This window comes from Convolutriloba macropyga, chromosome 3, assembly GCF_964194025.1.
Source record: "Convolutriloba macropyga chromosome 3, txConMacr16.3, whole genome shotgun sequence".
Taxonomy (NCBI): Eukaryota; Metazoa; Xenacoelomorpha; order Acoela; family Convolutidae; genus Convolutriloba; species Convolutriloba macropyga.
The window spans coordinates 52599052-52612324 of NC_134470.1; the positions used below are offsets into that span (position 1 = coordinate 52599052).

Here is a 13273-nt window from a genome sequence, read left to right on the forward strand (position 1 = left end):
TAAATGAAATACAAAATCCTAAGAGGGCGGTAGATTTTGTCATCAAAATAAAAAAGCGTATTCAAAATCAAATTAAAATTTCCGGAATTTCTGCCTACACGATGACCTGTTCTAACTCCAACCCGTCTGTTAATAACATTCGAAAGGCGTGGAACACTCCACGTCCACATCCAAGCAGTTACAAGCCAACTATCTGTCCTAACTCTGGCAAAATGTGGTCCCCTCGTCATTGACAAAATTCTCCAGCACGAGGTGAAGTTTGCAAAAATTGTGGTATAAACAATCAAGTCGCATATGTTTGTTGAAAACTAAAAAAAAATCTACAAAACCAAAGCCCAGAACCAGCAATGTAAAAGACGTACAATCCGAAACTGCCACAATAGGAACATCACCAGCAATAAAAGAACAATTTAATCAATTAGATAATATGCTGAGAAAGCACAATATCTATGATGCAAACTATGACTCTGATAACGTTGAACTTAAACACAATTTCGCAGCAGTAATCACAGACGACTTCAATCTTTGAGAAGTAGAACCTGTCAATGTACAGTTACACTTTGGCAATACTGAGACAAAAGCATTAGCGGATTCCGGTAGTGTACGCACAATTATTGATAAAAACCTAGCAAACGTAGTGGCTATGAACGACAAAAAACAGTTATTGGGCAAAGCCGTCAGTTATGCACGGCTTGAAATTATTTTTAAAAGATATGATTAAGATATTTGGTTCCATCATAACTGCATCAAAATGCAGCGACTGGACGGTCAAAGATGTTAAAATCACGGTATTAGAAAACAGACATCGATCACTAATTAGACGTGACTTCTTCTCTCAAATAAGACTATCTTTGAATGATAATCAAAACTATTTTTAATTGTTGATCAAAATCAATGCCTAATTAAATCACAAAAGGCACTCAAATTTCCAGCTTTCGTCTCCCGTATTGGCCAGTTTCGCAAACACTCTATAGCAAATCAACGTCTCACCAAAACCTAACCTCAGCTCACCTGAATGGTCGACGAGTACCAATAAAACTTGATCCGCTAGTAAATATTAAACTTAAACAATTAGTTGACAAAAAACACGTCACAAAACCTAATAGCTGTTCCGATAAAAAAATTATATTGTCATAACTGTTAAACGAGAAAAAACGGTAAAACGTGCTTTGGATTTTAAAATATTCAAAAAATCTAATCATAAAAATAATTATCCAATGCCTAACATTCAAAATTTAAAAAAAACCCTATTCAACAAAAAAATTAATCGAAACGCCTCAATTGAAACAGCACTTTTACTACTCTGAATTTGAAATACGCTTACAATCTATTAAATTTAGACCTGGAAACGTCCCGCCATTGCGCTTTTAATATAATAAGCGTCAAACGTACAGGTACCTATTGTTTTATCACCGGTTTCTATGGGCTCACTGAAATTCCGGCGGCATTTCAAGAAGCAATGGATTATACTTCAATTGGAATAAAAAACACATATTGCCTCTTAGATGATATTATTATTGTCAGTAGACGATCTAAGTATGAAGATCTAAAGTTAGTCTATCATTGCCTTAAAAACTCAATTAAACTGAACCTTTTATTCTAAAAACTCAAAGGATAACCTTCAAATTATATTACCAAAATGTCACTTTGCGAAAGCCAAAACAGAAACCGAATGGCTTGGCTCTAATTTTAGTCAGTCAGGAATCTCTCCATTAGAATAAAAAACATCAGCAATCATCAATTTTTCAGCACCTAAAAATCTTAAACAATTACGTTCAATCTTAGGCTCAGTACATTTTGTAGGCAAACTCATCCCCAACTTCTCATAATTATGCCTTCGTTACGCCCCTTTTAAATATGAACATAAAATTGAATGGAATGATGAATTAAAATCACACTTCCAACACATTAGAAATCAGATAGCAAACACAACTCAAAACGCATTATAATCCGAAATTGGAAAACCAATGCGACGCATCACGCACTGGTTTAGGTGCTGCATTAGAGCAACGTTCACCAACAAGCTGGCACACAATACCATTCGCATCACATGAGGAAAGATATAGTGTCAATGAATTAGACGTGTTGGGGGTACTCTGGTCTGTAAAGTTTTTCAAACAATATATCTCTAGAAAGTCAGTTACTGTCATCACTGATCATAGGGCATTATTATCTATCATAAAAGAAAACGATCTAATAAATCATTTAATAGTTGTCTAAGACGTTGGGTGGACCAATCTCCAGCTTTTATTTCTAATTTTGAACACTTACCGGTTGCTAAAATGGGACTGTTAGATTACATTTCTTGCCAACCAAATCATAATACAAAAATTAAAACCAAATAAGACGAGGAATTGGCGGTTGCAACAATTAGCCGCATTCGTTTTGCTCTTGCAGCAATTTATATAATTTCCACACAACCAAACTGTTAATATCAGCAATTTATAGCATTAAATAAGGCAAATTCCAACTGTGCCACTAATATTCAGCAAACAAACAAATCTGAATTTATTTTTGCCTTAAATTGTCGCACTGAACAGTGGCTTAATTCTCTCTCTGCAAAGGCAGCACAAATGCAACCTCAAGATTTCAACAACTATTGAGCATCACTTTTCCATCACCAAAACTCAACAAACCCTGGACGGGTTACATTACAAACCCCCAACTCTGACAAAAACACAACACGCTCTTTAAACGAAGGAAAGAGAACCCCAAATCTGGAACTCTCGAAACAGGAAATGTTTGGGAATAACCTAACTCAACTCTTCGCAAAAGGCTTTCTTGTGGTGTTGACCACAAAAGTTGCTGTTCTAAAGGAGGTACGTGAATGCTTTTTGCAGAATGACGAGCAGCGTTGCAAAGATGTCATTCCGTACTTCTACTCGTACTGGCGCGACCTTCATATAGGGTCACGGTGCGTATAGACTGATGAAAAATAGCGATACCAAACTCAATACAGTAGGCAGTTCTGAAATCACTTCAGCTAACCCATCCAGGAACCTGAGTGATGATTTCCGAAGACCAATACGCTTTCTGGCTCTATATGCGCCGCGAAATCCTAAGTAATGCGGCCAAATGCAAACCCTGTACTGATATAGGTAAGAACCTAAACCTGTTAATCCTGCATCAAAGAGGATTCCACATGAAAAAAGTTTCGAACCCAATGAAAAAATACAAATAGATTTAGGAGGTCCGGTGACGATTTAAAATCATCAAGATATACACTTTCCAAAATTTATAAATCGAATCTCTAAATATCTGACATCAGAAATATTCGAATACATATATATATATATATATATATATATATATATATATATAAACATCAATTATCAATAATAAAAAAACTCGAAATGGTGTATATATATATATATATATATATATATATATATATAAACATCAATTATCAATAATAAAAAAAAACTCGAAATGGTATATATATATATATATATATATATATATATATATATATAAGTATGCATCAAGTATCAATAACTAAATTTTCTCAAACATTTTCCTTTCTGAAAGGTAACTTTTATTGAATCTTTTCACTGCATCTTTTCCAAAAAGTTTTCACTTCTCTTCGAAAGACTGTTTATATATATTAATGTCTTTATATATATATATATATATATATATATATATATATATATATATATATATATGTGTGTGTTTTGTGTGTGTGCGTGTTTGTGTGTGTGCCTGCATGTATGTATGTATGTATGCTTATAACACCTATTTGCCAAGCAATGAGGTATATATATATATATATATATATATATATATATATATATAATGTAGGTATGCTAAAAAAACACCTATTTGCCAAGAAATGAGGCCTATATATATATATATATATATATATATATATATATATATAAAAGTTTGCGTGTTTCTGTATGTATGTATGCTAATAACACCTATTTGCCTAGTAATGAGGTATAGCGAACGCTTGTCCGAACACTGTGTTCTCCTTTAATTAAACTAGGTACAAAATAATGATCCACCAAGCTACCCAGGTTTAGGTGCGCGACCCTAGAGTGTGTTCCCCATGTATTCAGAAAGTGTCTGATCAGAGGCAGCGTTCGTCGCACTGAAGTCGCACAAAATTTTGGGTCGCACTATAGTCGCACAATTTCTTGAGTCGCACTACGGTCTGATCAGAGGGCTTTGGGTCGCACGATGATCTGATAAGAGGTCAAAGTCTGGAAAATGGTCTGATCAGAGCGGTCTAGGGTCGCGCACCTAAACCTGGGCACTCACCTTCCATGCTCCACTTCTTTTCCCGAATCGGAGCAGGGAAAGGTCCAACAACACCATTTAATCTCTCAAAGGCTCCTCCTTCAGATAATCGAATAAAGTGACAAAACATTGACAAAATCTATGAGGTATGTCAGCACTTCTCTTCGAATTGAAAAATCACTTCATTTATATTTTCGACCCACATTAGTGGGGGGAGGAACTATATAATACAAAGAGTTTTTTTATTCAGTCAATTTTGGCCGATCGATATATTCGTCGTAGAGAGCTGTGAGTGATATCTGGTATCATTAGAAAGCCCACCCAGTGTAGAATATGGAGCTGGAGGATTTTTTTCTGATTTTCTTTTTTTTTCAGGGAGTTAACGAAGTTTAAAATTTTGAGAATAAAATATCAATATCCGTTGTTCTTATCCACACTTTCCGGAATTTTTGCCGATTTTTCTGTCAGTTTTGCTATAAGGTATTAAAATGTTTTAAAAAAGGTTGTTGGTTTAAATTATTAAAATAAAGAAGAGTTTCGATGAAATTTTTCATCTAATTCGTGGCTCAAATTTTTGCTACTTGTTTAAAAAAAAATCAGCCTTATTTTATCGAAAACTGAAAGAAATACGCTCCATTAGTCAACTTTGCTTAGATGCTTAAATTTGCAGAAACTGAACACCTGAAACTCTGCCACAATTTGCTTCAACTCAAAAGAGGGCTAATTTACCTCTCCTCTCTCTTTGAAAGTTTTATGGGTTGGAGATTTTGCCGGTTTGTAGCTAATATATATCTTGATAATTATACAAAGAGAATCCATTCCACCAAATCATAAATATCCATTAAACTGAGAACCATTGCATGTTCCTAATATGTGCGAGTAGTTATAGCAGGGCTGGTTTTTTTCTGATCGTGGAATTCTAAAGTCCAAAAATAATCTGGACTGCAATCAGTGGCTGTCTTTTTCTTATCGAATTTTTAAGTTCAATACAAAACTTGCCAATATATATCAAGGCCCACTATTGAGAGGACCAATTGGTGTCATGAACAATTGCCTTCATAAAAAATTGTTATTAAACTTTTAGTTAAAAATTTTTGGTCGTCTTGAAATAAACTCAATTGTTTTTAAATTGAAAAAAGGATTAGAGAGCTTTGCCACTAATTTTCATATATTTTTGGCTGAATTTGCAGCTTTAATTTCTGCAGAGACAGAACGTATCTTCAATTTATTTATATTTTAATCTCTATGTTGGCTTTACGCTTTAAGTAAACTTTTCCTGGCTCCAAAACTAATAGTTTCACAAAAAACTAAAGATTTTTGGAGATTTGCCCACTTTGCAGGTTCTTTTTTTCCAGTTTTGACACATTTTCGAAATATTTAAAGGGCACTTATCACTTTATTGGTGTTCAAAAAATAGGCAAAACTAAAATCATAATTTTTTAAGGATTAGATTAAGGTTTTAACGGCTTCGACACCGCATTCTAGAGAAATTGAAGGGAACTTTTTCAACTCTGTCTTTAAATGCCTTTATTTTTGCAGTGGTATAAAAATTCCTGCAACAAGAGGTCTCAAGGGTAACGACTCCTGTTGGTTTGTTTTATTTGAAAAATTAAGGAGTATCGATGAAATTTTTCATCTAATTTTTGCTGAATTTTTTGCTACTTTTTTTAAAAATCAGCTTTTTTTCATCAAAAATTGCAAAAAATAAGCTTCATTAGTAAACTTTGCTTTAATTTGCCAACAATGGGCGCCTGAAAAATGCTAAAACAATTTGCTTCAACTTAAACGAGGGCTAATTTACCTCTCCGCTCTCTTTGGAAGTTTTGTGGTTTGGAGATTTGGCCGGTTTTTAGCAAATATGTATATTGATAATCATACCAACAGCATCATTTTTGCCAAATCATCAATACCCATTAAACTGAGAACCATTGAATTGTCCTAATTTGCGAATAATTATAGCAGGGCTGGCTTTTTTCTGATCGTGGAATTCTAAAAACCAAAAACAAACCGGACTGCAATCAGTGGCTGTCTTCCCGAATTTTCTTTTTCTTATCAAATTTTTATGTTATGTTCATTACAAAACAGGTGAGTTCATATAAGGGCCCACTATTCAGAGAAACAATTGGCTTCTTGAACAATTGCCTTCATGAACATTTGTTTTAATCCTTTTAGTTGAAAATTTTTGGTCGTTTCGACTTAAACTCATTTGTTTTCAAATTGAACAAAGGATTATGGAGCTTAGCCGTAATTTTCATAAATTCTTGGTTCAACTGGCAGCTTTATTTCAGCAGAGACAGAAATAATTTCCAATTCAAATAAATCGTAATCTCCATGGTGGCTTTACGTTTTAAGTAAATGTTTCCAAAGCTACTAGTTTCACACAAACACTGATTTTTGGACATTGGCACACTTTTCAGGTTCGGGGTTTTGTCACATTATCATGGGGCACTCATCATTTTTTTGGTGTTCAAAAAATAGGAAAAATTAAAATCATAATTTTTTAAGGATTAGATTACGGTTTCAACGGCTTGGACACCGTATTCTAGAAGAATTGAATGGAAATTATTTTGATTTTGTCTTTAAATGCCTCTTTTACTGCAGTGGTATAGAAATTTCTGCAAAAAAGAGATCTCAAGGGTAAATTTTTCTGTTAGAAAGCAACAAAGCAACATATTAGCCTATTTACTGATTTAATTTGTTATTTGAAAGTTTCCATGACTTTAAAGGTACTTTTTTCAAGAAATGTAACATATTTTATGAAATTTTCCATCTTCTGTTCCTTTTGCCTATTTTTTACAAAGTCGCCTAAATCACAGGTCACATATTAAAATTTGGCGTCGAAAGGAGACGCAATTAGAGATATCTTTTTCTTAGTGAAACAAATATGGTTTTAACAGCTTCGACAACGGTTTTTCCCAACATTAAATAGTTTTTTTTTAACTTTTGTCGGTATTTGAAGTACTTTTTTGAATGTTCGACAAATCCTTCTTTGAATTAAGACTAAGTGGCGTCCGTTGGGAACATCTTTAGACATTTTATTTTGCAGCTGATAAATTTTCATGAATTTGAAAAAAAATGTTTCCCAGAAAAGTTTTGTTTTTTAACTTGAATCTTTTGTTTTTGTTTATTTTTGAGTTTTAATGAATTCAAGTTAGATACCACATTTCTCGCATTGAAAAAAAGCATGTCTGAATTAATCTAGTTTTTAAATTGATTTTAAGGTTTTGATCTATTCGATGTCTTTTTTGCCAAAAATAGAAATTTGTTAAAATTTTTTGTCTGGTTTTGAGTTTGTTTTGTGAAGTTCTAACATGCTCTGATTGATGACAGATCTCAATGGCATTGGTTGGGGTATTGAAGGAACTTTTGGTATGACTCGATTCGATAGCTGATGGTTTTTAGGAGTTGGAAAATTAATGTTTTCCAAAAAATTAAATATTTCTTGACTTTGCGTCTTCTGTTCTTTTTTGTCTATTTACGTTAACTAACTATTTTGTTGATTAAAAGTCAAGAATCACAATACTGTCCACGCAGAAAAAGCACAGTTGATTTTATCAAAATTTTTATAGAATTGATATGGTTATAACGGGTTTGACACAATTTTTCTTATTTTTTTCTCTTCTTTTCGTGTGTATTTGACGTTATTTTTGTTAACGTACGACGTTCCTGATAACCGACAGGTCTCAATGGCGTCATTTGGAGAAATAATTGAGCATGTTTAATCAGTTTAATTGATGGCTGATTGTTTTAGTGATATTAAAATAATCGTTTTTGAAAAAAGAATCCGTTCTTTTTTGTCTAATTGTTACTTAGTCTCAGTATTCAAAGGTAAAATATCAAGTTGCTGGATTTAAATAAAGGCAGAATTTTACATATCTAATGACTTAAGGGAATTATATATGGTTTTAGCGGCTTCTTCGAAACTCGTTGCTCAAATAAAGTATTTTGAATTTTTGTTTTGTACTATATTTGACGTTTTTTTGTAAAAGTGGCACATATTCGAATCAAAACCGCGTCCACGGTTTCGTTTAGGGGAATAAACAAACCTAATTTTTCACTTAAAGCATATTGAATCATTTTCACGACTTTTATATTATTCTTTTTCGAAAAAAAGCAAAACGTTGTTTCAATCTTTGCTTTTTTCCTGTCTGCCTGTTACCTAGTCTCCTTAATGAACGGTCACATATCACTTAATTTGCGTTCAAAAAATAAGCAACCAAACGTTTCTTATTCATGGAAATAGATTATGGTTTCCTTAGCGGTTTCGACCCCGTGTTCTCGCACAATTGGTTTGAGTTTTTTTCTGTACTTGTTTTTTGTTGTTGCCGTATAAAAAACGTTTAATAATGACAGGTCCCAATGTCTTACTTCATGGAGTTATAACTGATCGTATTACAAACGTATTTAATGATCTCAGTTCATATGTAAGTGTTAATTACTTTGGAAACAATTGCTTTCAAAAAATTTGAGCGTGAAATTTATGTTAGCAGTTTTTGTTGTTCTTTGTTTACTTTTTACCGAGTCTCATTAAGGACTGGCTCCCATTCTTTTCTAAAGAAGACTAATGAATAGGTTATTTTGTTAAGTTTAGGTTTTATCTACCGCTATTTAGGCTTTTTCATTAAGTTTTTCTACAGATAGACATCGAGTTTTAGATGATAATAATGTTTGTTCTTGTTATTTGATTTTGTTGTTCGTCATATCACGGATTCCTTAAAAATTGTCTTCAAATGTCGGCCTTCTAAAGTGGCATTTTTAAAGTCCACTGAGTGATTTGAGCTTGATGCAATTCGATGCACTTTTGATTGATACACATTTGATCCATACACTAGTTATGTTCGAAAAATATTTGAATTTTTAAAAGTTTCATATTCCACACTCATTCAGTAGACAATTAAGCCAAAATGCTGATGAGCGGGTTCGGAACATTACCGAACGCACATTACCGAGCCTCCTTGTTAGCTCTAAAGTATTTACACGTGAAGCGCCCTAAAGTTAAGCGTTAATAGATGTTCACGATATAAAGTTGGTAGGTTTTTTTACACTAGAATACTTATGTTTAAAGTGGGGGCCCCAAACGCTGACAAGATACTAGTAAAAAGGTTCGATTTCCCAGCACGCTTTTCATCTCCATTTTTTGTACCTCTGAGTGCCGAGATTTTTCTTTGGGATCATCAGGCTCATACAAAAAAGCTCGTAAATAAAAAGTCGATGAAGTCAAATTTTCCGAAAAAAGCATGATTCCGAAACGAAGTTGTTTGTTCATTTAAAGTAATATTTTTTAACTTACTTCAGATAGAAATTTCCATTTTTTGGTTTTCGCTGATAGTTTTTTTATTGATAAAAAATTTCCCAAAATACTTGTTTTGCTTTTCGATGTTATACTAAACGCTAGGGTTAGTTTTTTCAATTTGTTTGAGTTTTTTTCTCTACTAATTGGATGAAGATTATAGAGCATGCCAAGTCACAAAGTCATAAGTATACATTGAAAAGTGAATTTTGGCTGTATATAATAAAATATAACGAGTGTAAAATTCCAAAAATCTCAGGGTTACTTTCCTCAATTCGCCACCGCCTGTCGTAATCAAATCATCCGAAGGTTAAGTGATGATGACGGCAAATTGAACTGTTTTTCCAAGACAAAATATATTTCTAACATCAGTTCCATTTAACACTAAAAAAGTGATGGCAATTCTTTGAAAATTAAAAACCACTGCTAGTTTTGGATATTTGTTATACGCTCCTTGCAAACAATTTTTTGTCTGACAAACATCATTCGACAATTGAAATTTCAGTTTTCAAACTGATTTTCTTAAACAGCAGCTAATAGATTCATGCTATCTTCAAATTTTTTAAGTTTGTTTGCCTTCATGTTGGATAACACAGAATAAAGTTTTCATCATTTAATTGTTTTTCTTATGTTTTGGTTGACGCAAACTGAGCTTTTCAGTCGCGTAAAAAGTTTTCCTTGCATAAAAATGACTTTATTCTAATGAATTCATTTCCCATTGGTAATATCAGAATAAAATTGCATTTTTTAAATTTAATTTTAAAAAATGTTTTGAAAGTCAAATGGTTGATAAGTCAAATGATCCCTGAAATATTGGAACGAAGTTTTATCAGGCCAATATCTTTAATCGGCCGATTAGTTAATTGAAACCTAAAGCATATAATATTTTGATATATTAAAAGGAAAAGTTGCATAAAAACTACTAAACGGATCATGATATTCCGTTCAAGTCTTACCCTTCGGCTAAAAACCAAGTTTGTACTCGGTGTAGGTAAGTTGTTCCCATTGTTCTGGCATAGTCGCCCACTTCAACGAATGCTCTTCCAGCTGAAATAAGGTTGAAATAAGGCTGAAAGGCTGAAAGATCAGACAGTTCACATAGAACTTTTTGTAAGAGTTGATGCGAACAATTTGAGTGCAAAACTTTAAAACTTGGCGGAGCTTTTACGATAATTGTGTAGTGTGCAGTAAAACATGTTGGGCATAAATTAATGAGAAATTTTATTTGTTAAAGTTGCAAGCAGGAGACACAATAACCGCAAAAAAAAACAAATTTGAGCTGTTAGGAAGAAAAGGTACTGTTCCCGTCAAGACTGCAAAACAAAAACCTGCAGCCAACCTCAGATCATGAAAACAAAAACAAAACTGACTCGGTAAATGCCTCGGTAGAGTGCAATTTTACGTTGATGCCCCCAATCAACCACATACTTTGCAAGCAGTTTGACCTTAAGAGGAAAATCCGTGAAACAAAAATATAGAGATTATTTGACAATTTAGGACTTCTCAATTGTAAATCAAAAATACGTAAATAAGCATGATAGAAAGAATTACAACAATTCAATCAGCTTTCAGATTATTAAGGCATAAAAGTTATGCAAGTATCGTGTTAAAAAATAGTAGACGGGATAATATAACGAGACATTACAATTTTTTCAGACTTCCAATTTTTCGATTGATAAAATAAGGCAAAATTAGAAAAAAAGAGGAAGCACTTCCAAAAAATTTTCCAAATTTCGATCAATGATATTTAAAAAATATCGAATTGAAATGCAGGCATTAAGTTCAAAAATTTATAAACTAGATGATTAACTCAGATGTCAAAAAAGAAACTTAACTTCTTGAACTAACTTTTCCGCGAAATTTGACAAATTTCAACAGCCAAAACATTTTTCGCGATGAGAAAAATTTAACACATAGGTTAATTACTTCTTAGAAGCAACGGTTCAAATAATCGTTTACACCGAGAGACGCTTCATCTGGACAATTATGCCGGTTTTCTTTTAGAGACCTTAAAAAGGAGAGAGATGATTTTCGCTTTTAATTGACCTCCATAATTTTATATAATTGATTATTAAAAAACAAAAAAAGGAGACAAGAAAGATAAAAAGATTTAGATTAACTATAAAATTATCTTTTTAAAACTATAAAATTAAACATAAAATTAAACTGTAAAACGTAGTTATTTTTGGTTCAACAATAAAGAAACTCTGAGCGTTTGATGACATATTTGAAAATTCCAGGTTAAATAAAAATTGAGTAAATTGTACAAAAATGATATACATATATATATATGGAATAACACTACTCAAACAATCACATTTAATTTTGTCTTTAATTAGTTATTGTTGACTTCTGTCGTTCGTCTCCATTATTTCATGCTCTTTTCACAAATAAACTATTCAAACTCTTGTGACGATAAAATGAAAAACCGAAACACCTATCAACATTATTTTTAGAATAATCCACTTTTCGCCGAGACTGTTTGCTCAAATTTTTGGAACATGTTAGAACTTCCTCCCTTCACAAAATTCCAGGGAAGATTCCGACTGAAATTCCGATTAGGTAGAAATAGAAGCAATTGCCTGAAAATGTTAATCGTCTTATTAATAGCCGCGTCAGCAATTCCAGGAGGCTATTATTGCGCTCCTATTTTTTTTAACCGTCCAACAGATTTTTGTTTCGTCTTACCCTGACTTCTTGGAATTGACTTTTTCAATGACTTCAGTGAATTCTTCTGCTTTGCAGTTGTTGAAATTTGTGTTTGTGACGTCATTTCTGCTTTTGGGTCAATTGCGTGACCAACCTCACTCAAAAAATGACTTCTGAAATCACTTATGGAACTTTAAATTTTATGAACATTCACTGATTAAAGGTCAATAGTGTGCATCTAAGTAGTGCCAAACCTATATACCCTAATTGCTGAGTAACAGAGCCTTGAATTTTAATATTGAACATTAATTTTGAAAAAGCTCCATTAGGGCTTTTTCCGTGTAGAGCAAATGTGTCTCATAAAAATGACAGCGAATCTAACCCAAAAAGTCTAGTGGTCTATTAAAAAGCTGGTGGTCGATATGTCAATCTTATTTCTTTAGTTTTTTCAATTCATAGTAGGTCACAAACGTCTATCGCGGTTATTTTCCGGCAATCTGGTGGCTATGTTTTTTGATAGCACTTTTGATATGAAAAATTGTTCAGGAAAACTGGAAACCTTTGAATTCTCTTTGTCTTTAAATAAGTTTAGTAATGAGTAAATAGAAAATAAGAATAAGTAAACTACTCAAACAATTAAGCAATTGGAGAGATCTTGATTAAACAAACAGAAAAAAAGAGGAGTTTGGAATTTCGGGGAAAAACAAAAGACAAATTATTCATCATTTAACTTCATTCATCTTTCATAGAAATTTTTGAGGCTCCAGATATGAGAAAATATACATCAACCGTCGGCACTATAAATCTCAAAATTTAGATCTAATGCAACAACTTTGGCTTTGGTTTGGAAGAAAATATATTAAAAAAATTCTGTTTTGAGACCATTGACAGCATTCGAACTTAAAGATGTTAGAACAAGTCAAAAGATACAATAAAAAAGCCAAAAAAATTGAATAGAGGAATAAAAACAATTGTAGAAACTTCCAGATTTGGTTAGACATTGTGTAATTTTTTTGTGTGAATCGAACAAAAAACACCATGAGCTTACGCGCGTCCAAAATTGTCTACGGCTAGTGATTAATCAAGTAATCT

The 13273-nt window shown here is 32.7% G+C and overlaps 1 protein-coding gene across 1 annotated transcript in view; it reads right to left on the bottom strand.

Moving 5' to 3' along the window:
• The window catches only part of LOC142337134 (chymotrypsin-1-like), a 37941-nt gene that overhangs the window by 19202 nt on the left and 5466 nt on the right, over positions 1–13273 (bottom strand). Inside the window, exons 3-4 of the mRNA XM_075386233.1 lie at positions 10489–10579; positions 10338–10402 (exon numbers count right to left, since the gene is read on the bottom strand). Of these exons, the coding sequence (XP_075242348.1) occupies positions 10338–10402; positions 10489–10579 (156 nt within the window). The remainder of the gene's footprint in view (positions 1–10337; positions 10403–10488; positions 10580–13273) is intronic.